At 40.9% G+C, this 13297-nt stretch overlaps 1 protein-coding gene across 3 annotated transcripts in view; it reads right to left on the minus strand.

Annotated features, from left to right (window-relative positions):
* Positions 1-13297, minus strand: part of ZNF410 (zinc finger protein 410) — a 40417-nt gene that overhangs the window by 9403 nt on the left and 17717 nt on the right. For 2 of the 3 annotated variants that reach the window (XM_060004235.1, XM_060004233.1), the window contains exons 4-8: positions 12212-12430; positions 10776-10967; positions 7345-7495; positions 6702-6883; positions 1282-1371 (exon numbers count right to left, since the gene is read on the minus strand). In XM_060004235.1, coding sequence (XP_059860218.1) covers positions 1282-1371; positions 6702-6883; positions 7345-7495; positions 10776-10967; positions 12212-12430 — 834 coding nt within the window. The remainder of the gene's footprint in view (positions 1-1281; positions 1372-6701; positions 6884-7344; positions 7496-10775; positions 10968-12211; positions 12431-13297) is intronic. The other variant, XM_060004234.1, reaches the window with a different exon arrangement.

Here is a 13297-nt window from a genome sequence, read left to right on the forward strand (position 1 = left end):
TGAAATAACGAATTCAGGCATCATTCAGAGATGAAACCATAAGGCTGCTAGGGAACATTACAATGTGGGGATCAGGGTGTTACCACCTGAACCAATTGATCAATTTTGACAACTAGGCTCAGTATGCCTCCTGATGTGATGCAAAATGAAACACAACCACCTATAACATAACCTTGCCAAAATCTTCGAACCTTTGAAGCTTTTAGGAAATATAGGGGAACAAGTTAAATGACAGAAAAGGAGGCAAACCAACAAATTCAGAACGTGGGATGAGCTACAGGACCAACTGACTCTGTTGTGCAATAAGTCTATAGCATGAAAAACAAAAAGTACAGATAGATCTAGATTCCAGAAGACTTACTAGCCAAGTGCAACGAGTGGACCTTGTTGGATCCTGATTTAAACAAAGGCACTTTAAAAGACATTTTTGAGACAATTGGAAAAAAATTAAACATGGAGTGAATCTCAGATAAAACCAAGGAGTTATTGTTAATTTTGATAGATATGATAACAGCATTATTGTTATGTAAAAAAGTATTTTTCTCTACTTTTATGTATGTTTGACAAAATTTTACGTAATAAAATAAAGAACAGTAAAATGAAAACACTCTACAAACCAAGCAAAACACATCTGGAAGTCCACATCTAATCCACAGGCTATCAGTTTGCTATCTCTGCTTAGAATCTGTCATCATATTAAAAAACTGCTCTACCCCTAGGATCTCAGCTCTGAAATTCACATCCCTGACTGATTATACCTCTCCAACTCCTTTGCTCCCACTGAACGGTTTTGCTGTCTTCATGATAAATAACTTCTAGTTCCTTCTCCCCACTCCTCCCATTCTGGCTTCCCTTTGCTCCCCATGGCTAGCCATTTGAACAATTACCAGATTCCATTTTAGAATCTCTCTCCACTTCGAGTTCACTTCTGCCTTGGCAAGTCTGCTCTGAATAACTCCATGGACCATATCTGATGTAACTTATAAAGTACCCAGTGTAGTGCCAAATAAATTTGTTGATTCCCTCAGAAAAAGGTCTCAATTAGAATGCAGTTCAATGGCTCAGCTGAAAATAATAATAATTAGATATTTTCTCCTTGATTATATGACCCTTTGAATGCAAGCATCAAGGGCCTTGATTTCTGGTTCTGTCAGGATAGGGAGGAAACTTTATGGTGAACAGTTTGTTTCTCTTTAGATCTCTTTATACCACTACCCTAACCTTTTACCCTTTTGGCTCTCCATCTTCCCTGAAATCTATGAATGGCACAGGTTCTAGTACCTGAGTGAACGACCAAATGTTTTCGAAGACTAGAATACTCAGCAAAGGAACGGCCACATCCTTGGGCTTCACAAAGGAAAGGCTTCTCTCCTAGAGACAGAAAATAAGATAAAGACTCACTCTTCTGATGAACTATTATTCTGTTTTCCCATCAACCTTTTCCTGTTTCCAAAAACTTACTCTGATTTCCTGAATTCACGCTATATAATTTCAACCGGACTATATAGCAGGTGTCACCTCTCAGTCACAGCCCTGCAGACAGCCCTGCCCTTTTAGAGTAGCTGCCTCTGAGCATACTTCCTCCTCCCTCCTCAGGGGCTGAGCCCCAGCTGCACTGAGCTACCTTCTTTGGTGATCCCATCCCTTCTGAGGATATCAGGAAAACAGTGTATACACTCTCAGGATTTTTACCTTACATCAATTCTCTTTAAGATTGAGTTTCTAGATCCATTTAAGAGTACAGATTTTTAAAGGTTATAAAATAGGGGGCTTCCCTGGTGGCGCAGTGGTTGGGAGTCCACCTGCCGGTGCAGGGGAGACGGGTTCGTGCCCCGGTCTGGGAGGATCCCACATGCCGCGGAGCGGCTGGGCTCGTGAGCCGTGGCCACTGGGCCTGTGCGTCCGGAGCCTGTGCTCCGCGACAGGAGAGGCCACAACAGTGAGAGGCCCGCATACCACACACACACAAAAAAAGGTTATAAAATAGGTATTACATAATCCCATCTTATAAAAGCAAACAAATAAAAACAGCTGTTTAGTGAGAGGTACACAAAAAAATCTCACAATGTGTTAACAGTAGTTATAACCTGATAGTGGTATTATGATTTTTCTTCTTGTGCTTTTCCATAATTTTCATTTTCTACAGCATTACTTTGTTATTTTAAAAATCAAAGATGCACGGTGAAAACTGAATGAGGTCTGTAGACTGACAGTACTGTTGACTTTCTGGTTTTGATACTGTACTATGGTTACATAAGATGTCACTTCTGAGTGGAAGCTGGGTGAAACACATACAGAACTCTTTGTACTCTTTTTGTGACTTCTCATGAGTCTATAATTGTTTCAAAATAAAAAGTGAAAAAAATCAGAGATGCAGTCCGTATCTCCCAAGGGTCACCACCTAGTGAGAGATAAACGTATTCATAAATGACTTTAATTCTGGTATAAAAAAGTGCTATATGCAATTATAAAGGGGAGGAATTCTTACTGTGGTAACTTTTTTTTTTTTTTTTTTGTGGTATGCGGGCCTCTCACTGTTGTGGCCTCTCCCGTTGCGGAGCACAGGCTCCGGACGCGCAGGCTCAGCGGCCATGGCTTACGGGCCCAGTATGTGGCATCTTCCCGGACCGGGGCACGAACCTGTGTCCCCTGCATCAGCAGGTGGACTCTCAACCACTGCGCCACCAGGGAAGCCCGGTAACTTCTCTTTTTAAAGAAGCTGAATTTAAGCTGCTCTTTAAAGATGACAAGGATGAAAGGAAATTTCAGGCATAAGGACTAGTATGAGCACAGCCTTGAAACTGAGAGCGCCCAAGGCAAGTTCAGAAAACGACAAGTGTGAAATAAGTATATATATTGGTCTTTGCCCCAGTTCCTGACACACAGCTTTAAAACCCTTGTACACAGGGGTGCTAGAATTTTTTGTTCTAACATTTAATCTTGGATCCTAGCTCCTGATGCAGAGCTCCTGAACCCCTTGTAATTTTTTAAGTGATATGAGCACTAGGATAATCTGTTGTTCTAATATTTGGTCTTTGACAGTGATTCCTGACACAGAATTCCTAACCCCTTAGAATTTACTGGGTGACAGCAGTGTCTCTTCTAATGAGGTGACTCTTGGTGGGCTCCTGGATGGGGGCGAGTCACCAGAAAGACCAAGCCATGATTAGAAGCTTGAGATTTTCAGCCCTACCCCCATTTTCCAGAGAGGAGAGAGGGCCTGGAAATGGATTAATCATCAATCATGCCTACGTGATGAAACCTCCATAAAAATTCCAAAAGTACAGGGTTCAGAGAGCCTCTGGGCTGGTGAACATGTCTATGTGCCAAGAGAGTGGCACACCCCAACTCCACAGGGACAGAAGCTCCCGTGCCTGGGACTATTCCAGACTTCACCCTGTGTATCTCTTTGTCTGGCTGCTCACCTGTATCCTTTATCATATCCTTTATTACATAATAAACTGGTAGACATGTTTCCCTGAGTTCTATGACCTGTTCTAGCAAATAACTGAATCCGGGACGGGGGGGTGGGGTGGGGGGGGTCATGGGAACTCCAACTGGTAGCCAAGTCAGACAGATGTTGTGAGTAACCTGGGGACTTGCTACTTGCAATAGACATCTGAAGTAGGTGGCAGTCTTGTGGGGCTGAGCCCTTAACCTGTGGGATCTGACGCTGTTTCCAGATAGTGTCAGAATTCAGTTAAATTATAGACACCCACCTGATGTCACAGAGACTTGCTTGGTGTAGGAAAACACATTTGGTGTCAGAACTGTTATGAGTGTGACAGTGTGAGAGAGTAAAGGAGAAAAACAGAAACTCAGCAAGTAAGGCTGGTATGGTGAAAATACAGAAGCTGGGCCTTGAAGGAGGGAGGAGCACAGCTCTAGATTATACTGTTCTTTCAGACTGTACCACACGGTTTAACGTTTGTGATTTTCCAGTGGTCTGTAACTTTTTGGAAAGCATATCTGTATACTCACACTAACCCCAGATTGCCAGGCACTCCAAAAGTCGCCGAATGAATGAACAATATATTCATACATATGATAGAATAAACACCAGGAAAACAGAAAATTGCAGTTAATAAATAAGGTTAAATGTTTAACAAGATGAACTCAAGAACCTCAGAAAAAGATTTCAAAACAGATTCATCAGAATCTAGTGGCAGGAATCTCATCAAGCTGCCTTAAGTTAGAGGGCCTTCCTATTTGGAAACTGAGAGGATGGTGATTTTGCTGCAATAAAGAGGAGGAGGAGGTTCAAGAGGCAATGCTGCATAATGGTTGAGCGTGAGCCAGTTAGCCCTGAGTTCAAATTCTGGCACTACCACTTACCAGTATGGGGAAGATATTTAAAACCTATGAGAATCAGTTTTTCATCTATAAAATTAACATAATACAACCTCAAAAGATTATTTTGAGAATTAGATGAAACGATACAAGTTAAATATATTTAAGCATAGTGCCTGGCACATAGTAAGCCACTAAAATTGGCAGCTTTAATTACTACCGTTACTACTAATAAAGATCTGAGGTCAATTTTGACATCTGAGATAAAATGAGTTGTCAGCACTTGAAAATAAAATCCTTGCAAGAGCTTTGGAGTCAGATCAGAATTCAAATGCCAGTTCTACCATTTCCTAGCTGCATAATGTTGGGCAAGTTCCTTAACCCTCTAACCTTCTGTTTCTCCATCAATAAACTCAGTTATCTAAAGCACAAAGGTACCTTGAAGATTACATGAGATAATGTATATGTGCTTGGTACATATTAAATTGCCTTAATAAATGCTAACTTTTTATTATTATTATTTTTAATTTATTTATTTTTGGCTGCGTTGGGTCTGTTGCTGCACGCGGGCTTTCTCTAGTTGCGGCGAGTGGGGGCTACTCTTCATTGTGGTGCACGGGCTTCTCATTGCGGTGGCTTCTCTTGTTGTGGAGCACGGGCTCTAGGTGTGTGGGCTTCAGTAGTTGTGGCTCACGGGCTCTAGAGCGCAGGCTCAGTAGTTGTGGTGCACGGGCTTAGTTGCTCCGTGGCACGTGGGATCCTCCCGGACCAGGGCTCGAACCCCTGTCCCCTGCATTGGCAGGTGGATTCTCAACCACTGCACTACCAGGGAAGTCCTAACTTTTATTATTATATTAATTACTGAGATTCAGATCTGTGAGACATCCAGGAAGAAATGATTAAATTGAAGCCTGAGACTGCAATGAGACAGCACATTGAGTAAAATGCGAGAAACCCAAAATTCTGAAATTGGTCAACAATTAGATTAACAAGGCAGAGCTAGCAAGAGTCAGAATGAAGAGAGAAAATCAGGTCACACTCTGAATAAAAGAAAGCATTTTAAAATATGTTCACTTTTATCAAATGCTACAAAGATGACAAGTGGCACAAGGATGAAGAGGTTACTGAATTTAATAAGGCACAGTGAATTCTACTACTTTCCTTAACTATTCAGCTAGATGTTTTTCCTGTTCTTTTATTCAAACTGCTTTCTTAGAGCAAGAATACTCTTTCAAGAAAGAACTGAGGGGCTTCCCTGGTGGCACAGTGGTTGAGAATCCTGCCAAGGCAGGGGACACAGGTTCGAGCCCTGGTCTGGGAAGATCCCACATGCTGAGGAGCAACTGAGCCCGCATGCCACAGCTACTGAGGCTGTGTGCTGCAACTACTGAAGCCCATGCACCTAGAGCCCATGCTCTGTAACAAGAGAAGCCACCGCAATGAGAAGCCCGCACACCGCAACTAAGAGTAGCCCCCGCTCGCCACAACTAAAGAAAGCCCACGTGCAGCAACAAAGACCCAACCTGACCAAAAATTAAATAAATAAATAAATAGAAAGAAAGAAAGAGCTGAGAACAGAGCTATTCTGCTCTAAAATATATCCAGTGGTAATGTCAATCTAGAGGGAATCATAGGAACATGCGCAGAACAAAGGTGGCTTCAGCTTGGGCTTCACTTTTTAAATGCCATTTATTTGTACCTGCTATCATTTTAGCATGCAAGAATAAACAAGGAAGAGAAAGAGAAAGTGGGAAGAATAGTTACACATCCTACGGTAGTAGTCTGGGTTCAGTGATTAAGCTCTGGCAAGAGACTTAGCACAACTGGGCCAAGTGGCTTGGAAAGTCACCCTTAAGCTTTTAGATTAAGAAATCAGGATATCTTTCTTTTGCTCCGTTGATATTAACATGCTATTTGACTCAGGACAAGTCACTTCTCCATTCTGTTTCTCAGGCTGTGAGGCTCTAACAACAAAGTAAACTCAAAGTCAGGGATTAAGCTTAGCTTTTGTATTTCCCCTCACCTTACCCCCCATTTAGTGCCTAGAACAGAATCTGTGTGGTTTGTGTAACTCAATAAATGTTAATGACCAAAACTACAACTGTGTTAAGTTTGAAGATATTTGGAAAGGCTCATTTCTGTCCATATATGATCATATCATTGTTATCAGTGATGGTCTTATATCCCTTCCTACTTAAGGCTACCAGAGACAGAAATCAAACTGTCCATTCTCACACAGAGGTGACAATAAATGTTACTGAAAGAACTGAAAAGTGCCATGAGGCATTTGAAAAAAAGAAATTTCATCCTCAGAGTTCTAGCAACAACCCCAACCTTCGTCTCCTAAGGACAGCCAGCAGGCCCTGAGCCAAGCAGTAGACGGCCTGTGGGAATGCTGGGGTGGCACACACCTGTGTGGATGCGCAGGTGGTTCTTCAGGTTTCCAGCTGTAGTGAACTGCTTACCACAGTTAGACTCGGGGCACATAAAGGGCTTCTCCCCATTGTGGGTCCTCATGTGCACCTTCAGCCTCTGCAGTACATAGAAGCTTTTCCCACAACCTGCTGCAGGGCAGATAAAGGAGCGGTCGTTTCTGGGGGAAAAAAAAAAAATCACATACGCAACAATGCCTGAAAATGCTCTTTGCTAGAGAAGACAAGTCAAAGCTCCTACTGACTCTCAAGGCAGACAGTAAATCCCAAAATCTAGATGTATCAGAATCACCTGAACTACAGATGCCCTACTTCTTGAAATACTGATTTCACAGGTTTAGAGTGGGGCTTAAGCTTATATATAATTTTTAAGTTCTCCAAGACATTATGTTTTATGATGAGATTTGAGAACTCTTGCTCTAAGATATTTAGGTGCCAAATGTTTGAACAAGGTAAATGAGACAATGCAAATGTTTCTATTAAAGAACAAAAGACATCTTGACCATAAGTAAGCTGGAGCCCCTGCTTTCCTTTAATCTGTCAAGTGGAGGGACTTCTGTCAAGTTCCTTCAGAAGCATCAACTTTCTTAAGCTCCAAGTATGGAATCTCAGGTTTGCTCACCGATGAGTTTTGAGGTGGTACTTAAAGTGAGCTGGCCACACAAATGTCCGGTCACAGCCTTCAACTGTACACTTGAGCTTCTTCTCCATTTGAGGAAGGGGCCCAGAATCTTTCGGTTGCCCATCACCAGAACCAAGGTGGACATTTTCTCCTGTAATAGAGTCACATATTTATAATCTAGGGAAGGATTCCACTCAGATACTTTGCTTCCAACAATAAAGCCACTCCTAGTGATCATTAATCACATATCGATCCTTCACCTTCCCCAGCTTGCTCTGCATTCATTTAACAGAAGTGAGAGGGCTCTATATCCCCATCCCCTTACTTAATCCACAGAACTACAAAAAGCCACAAGACTAGGCCTCTTTGGCAAATGTAAGAAATATCCAAAATGGTTTCATATCAAAAAGCAGAGTTCAACCTATTTTGCATTACAGATTGGTAAGGAAGCAGGTATGTCAACACCAGGAGTGGGGTCCTACAGAAGATGACTTAAAGCTCTAGGTAATAAAAACTTGTATTTTAAGGAGAAGCCGCCAGTCTGGCTTAGCTGTGAACTTACAGTAGTAATTTCTTTTGTAGATGGCCATTCTTAGATTTCTATCTTCTGAAGTAAATTTGGCTGTTTCTATCATTCTAGAGAATAAGAATCACCTTCTAATTTCCTGTACCACCCCTCCTTAGTTACAAAATATCTAAGAATGCAAAAACTCAGCTCATTTTCAAATTTCTTACCACATTTTTAAAAGTTAGAGATAATACTGCTCAAGTTTTTTGTTCAATAGAATAAAAGGAGGGGAGGAGAGGAGCATATGGTGCAGTGACTTTCTTAAATTTAAACGAAATCAGTTAACTAAATCTTTAAATAAATTCCAGATTAGCAGGTGGTGCACCCTTTCCTTCGTTTTCTTCAATTCATAGTTGGACATCAATGGAGAAAAACATTCACAACCACTTAATTCTGTTATAAACATATGGAGTTTATCTTTCCACTACATACACCTTAGGAATAAGATTCATATTTCCAAATTTCCCTCTCAAGAACCAAGAGTAGGATAATATGTTATACATATCACACTCCCGGGAACCTGACAGTTGATCAAAGGCAGTTTCTGTCCCATCTATTAACCTTACTTTCTTCCTGCCCTACATTCTCCTTGCTGTACTTCACCAAATGCTAATCATAAAACTAATTGCTCCAAGGTCAGAGCAGAACCTAAGATGCCTTTTGCTAGTTAATATTAATTAACTTGTTCTTTTTAAATATTGTCCCACATAGTTTTTTTGTTTGTTTAACTGAAACATGGGTAAATTTTAAACAGCACAGAAGTGCATATACTGTAAGGAAAATTTCCCACTAACTCTAGAGCTCCAGCTAATTAATTTCTAATGAAAGGTCTGTAGAAACCCATGCTAATCCAGAGATTTAAACCAGTGACAGGACTTCCCTGGTGGCGCAGTGGTTAAGAATATGCCTGCCAGTGTGGGGGACACGGGTTCGAGCCCTGGTCTGGGAAGATCCCACATGCCACAGAACAACTAAGCCCGTGTGCCACAACTACTGAGCCTGCGCTCTAGGACCCGCATGCCGCAACTACTGAGCCCATGTGCTGCAACTACTGAAGCCCGTGTGCCTAGAGTCCATGCTCTGCAACGAGAAGCCACCGCAATAAGAAGCCCGCGCACCGCAACGAAGAGTAGCCCCCGCTCGCCGCAACTAGAGAAAGCATGCGCACAGCAACCAAGACGCAATGCAGGCAAAAAATAAATTAAATTAAAAAAAAAAAAGTATAAACTGGTGACAGTTGGGGCTTCATGCATTCAATTTTGTAGATATCAATACAATGAGAACATTGATATAATCATACAACAGGGGGAAAAAATCCTTCAGAAAAGAGTGAGCTGTCTTGTATTTTGAGTCATTATAAAATTTCTCAAAGTGCTCCCTAAATTACTTTGTTTTTGAAAACAAAGCACTGTTTGCAGAAGACAGATTAGCTTAAAATGACCTCAGCCAATGACAGTTCTGGATATTTAGAGGTCATCTGATGAAATGGTTTCCCCCTCCCTCACCCCCCAAGAAAAGAGAGCAAGAGAGACAAACTCAACATCTTATATGGTACATGTTGAATAACACTGTAAACACGTTAAAGATCCTACAGTTATGTGGGCAAGGTCTTTACATTTGGGATATAATTTCCAGAGAAAGTAGTACTGTATAGAGCAGGTCAGTAAACTTTTCCTGTAAAGGGCCAAACAGCAGGTATTTTTGGCTTTGAGGGCCATATGGTCTCTGTCACAACTACTCAACTTTGCCACAGTATCAGCCATAGACAATTAGTAATTAAAGGACATGCCTGTGTTCCAATATAACTTTATTTACAAAACAGGTGGTTATTGGCCCTTTGCTGACTCCTGATATACAGCATCACACACAAAATTAAAATATTTCTGTATTTCAACTTAGATGGAAGTGACAGTATGTTTGTGGTAATGACAGTATATACCTTATCTCAATAATTTTTTGTATTACCTTAATTGTCACAGGTTAATGAGAAAATACAGAGACAGACCTAAAACAAAAAATATTATGGCATGCTACACAAGCAAAGGTCTTGCAGTGGTTTAGGAGTGGTGTGAATAGAGCGATGGTCCCCAAGCTTTAACATGCATCATAACCACAATGAGGGCTTACTAAAAACTTCCAAGTTTCTGATTCAGTAAGATGAGACCTGATAATTTGCATTTCTAAATTACTGGTGATGCTGATGATCCAGGGATCACACTTTGAAAATTACTGGATAGAAAAAAAGTGGCACAGAGTAAATAGTACAGGCATGCTGAACTCAAAAGAAACCATACTATACCCTATTTGGATATTTAGGTCTTCTGGTGAATTGGTTCCACCCTCCCTGCCCTGCCCTGCCCACCCCCAACCCCCCAAAAAGCAGCACTATGGTAGCTGCTAATTGCTAAATCGCCATGAGCAGCAATTTAGTTTCAGCAAAACATTATCATCTGCCACACTGCCTTAAAATTAATTTTATTTTTATTGGTTTTATAGTTTTATTTCTATTAATTGATAAAACTGTCTTAATTTCATAACGGTGTAAAAGGTCTAAGTATAAGGACCATCACAATAAAAACAATTCAAGATAACACCAAGATGTGCGAAAAAATTTTTTCCTTTAAAAGGGGTTTAGTATACTATTTAAAGCTGACAATTGAGAATGCTAGTTCAGTTGATTCTGCACATGAATCTGGCATGGCTGAGTTATTTTTCAGAAAATAAGAAAAACAATTTACGTATTTCTAGCCTTCTGCTCTTACCAATAAAGTAATTTGGATTATATGCAACTCAAAATATAGCCACTGTATTACCAAAATCTCTGCACAGAATACTGGAAAGGAAAACACCACAGGGGTCTCACCATTGCTGCTGGTTTTCGCATTCTTTGCCAGTTGTGCACGAGTAGCAGCAATCAAACTGTCATGGGCCAACTCCTGAACCCGGAGGAACCATGGAATGCTACTGTCTGTGCTCTCACTGGAGAGGAAATCATTCCCTGAATCCTCTGCCTCATCTTGTACAAATACTAAGTGTTCGGCTGAAGAGCCCAGACCTGGGAGAAACAAAGAGGATATATGAAAGTTAGCCAACAAGTAATCCTTTGATTGGCCATGGCTCAGAAACTCTGTGTCCTGATCAGCTATTCCACACTTTCACCTCTCACCTCAAGCTTCTGTTCTCATACAAGATTAGGTTATCACCTTTCCACTCCCAGCTGACAGGCTGGTCTTTATCTTACCTACTCCTGTTTCAGAGGCAAAACGGTCTTTCCTAGCAACCAGGCTAACCCTCACCTCTAGAATCCCAATCCTATCTTTTAGTTTTCTCCTCTCCCAACTTCAACCCATTCCTCCTTAGTGGCCACCTTACAGCTTCCCTTTCAGCCTTTCAATCTGTCCAAGCTCAAGTCTCTCCCATCGTTTTTTTTAAAGAATAGAAAATCCCAACTATGTCTCTAAATATCACCTTCTCACCTGTTCCTTCAAAGTCATGTTTCTTGAAGTTTCTTAACTTCTAACTTGTGTATCTACTTTCTCACCTGCTGTCCATTCCCTATCTCTTTAACCCTAAGCTCCACCTCTACTACCTCAATAACAATTGCTCTTGCTGAGTTTGCCGGACATACACTTCCCAGTCCTCATCTCACTGGCCCAGTATGTGGTATTTGGCATGATTCTGTACCTTTTCTTCTTTAAAACGTTTCCTTCCTTGGCTCCCCCCACATCATTCTCATTTTGTTTTCTTGAGATCCCTCTCTCTAGAAGCTGCTTCCCATTCTTCTGTTACCCTCTTAAAATTTTTTTTCAGGGTCCCAGATTTGCCTTCTTTTCTGTTTATGCTCCAGACTACTCCTGAATCAAAGAATCCATGCTCATTGTTTCATACACTTCCTGAATGCTGATAAGCACTAAAACTACTTATTTCACAACAGACCTCTCTAGAACTCTGGATTCCTGTTTCTAACTCTCTAAAGGACACCTCCTCCTAAATGTCCCTGTGAAATCTCAATATCAGCAGGCACAAATTGGAACTAATCATTCTCCCGCAGCCCTACTCTTCCTGTGTGCACTATCTTGGTGAATGACACCACTTAATTTCCCAAACAAAAAATTTTTGAGTCATCTTAGAGTCTGCCTTCTCCCTCTACATACCCAACTGATCACCAAACGACACCAATTCTCCAAAATAATTAAAGAATAGTTTCTTTCCACTTTAAATATGACTAAGTTAACTATTCCCTGCTCCCCAGTTTTTTTTCTTAAGCATGAGCAGAAGTCAGAAAAGGGTGAAGAATACCTGCTCTTGTTAGGTTAAGAAGAATAAAAGAAGTGCTATCACTTGGCTGTAGATCTTGCAACAAGCTAGGAGACTCTGGAGTGGACAAAAACTCCGGAGACTTCTGTACGGTCTGAGCCCTCGTCTCTTCTCCGTCTGGACCCACATTCACCTGAAGGCTTCTCAACACAGCCGAGGAAGGAACCTCCTTGGAGGAGTTAGTATGATTTGGAGTATCATCTAGTAAAGGGAAAATACCACAGCTTTATGTAGCACCTATCTCCAAGGAGTTCACCATTTTGATATATGGTACCTAACACCCTTGTAACATCCCTTAGTATCTAACACCCTTACAGGAGCAGACAGCATTTTCATTTTATAAATACAAAATCTGCCTCAGAAAAGAAGAGAGAGTGAAAGGCAGCTAACGGGTGTCAACCAAAATGTGAGGGGCAGACTCCTCTGATGGTCAGTGGTAACTAATACGAACCATCCACATTTGGACATTATAGACCTTTGTCCTTTTGAGGCCCCAAATCAGTATATTTCCCTTGAAAAATATAGTTACACAATGAATACAAACTCAAGAACAGGATCTAAATCTTAAACTATTTTTCTTGGGAAAAGATACCTCTCTCTAATTTTTATAACATGTATGTGACAGTTCGGGTGAGTCATTAGGGGAAAAATCACAGCCTGGGATATAACTGAAATTGTACAGAATCATGAGTATGTTTCATTATGGTTCTGGGTTTACACCAGATGTAAAGAAATAATTCAGAAGACTTGCTTCTAGAACTTTATTCTAAGGGAGGGGATGAATTTCCAAAGGTTTTAGTTGCAATATAATGAAGAACTGCCAAAAGTGCTAAAGCATCCTATGTTTTCAGGGGTTTCATTCATCTTTATAGAAGGCAGGTTACATTATTTTCTTCTTTCAAGGAGATAACAGGTAATGTTATAGAAATAAAGTGGAAGCCTAGGGACAGCAATGCCATTCCAAAGCCTAATGAAGTTGTACAACAAAGTGAATGAATTTAATGCCACACAACTGGTTAAATGGTAAATTTAACTGGTTAAAACGGTAAATTTTACATACACTTTACC

The sequence above is a fragment of the Delphinus delphis genome, chromosome 2 (assembly GCF_949987515.2).
Source record: "Delphinus delphis chromosome 2, mDelDel1.2, whole genome shotgun sequence".
Classification (NCBI taxonomy): Eukaryota; Metazoa; Chordata; class Mammalia; order Artiodactyla; family Delphinidae; genus Delphinus; species Delphinus delphis.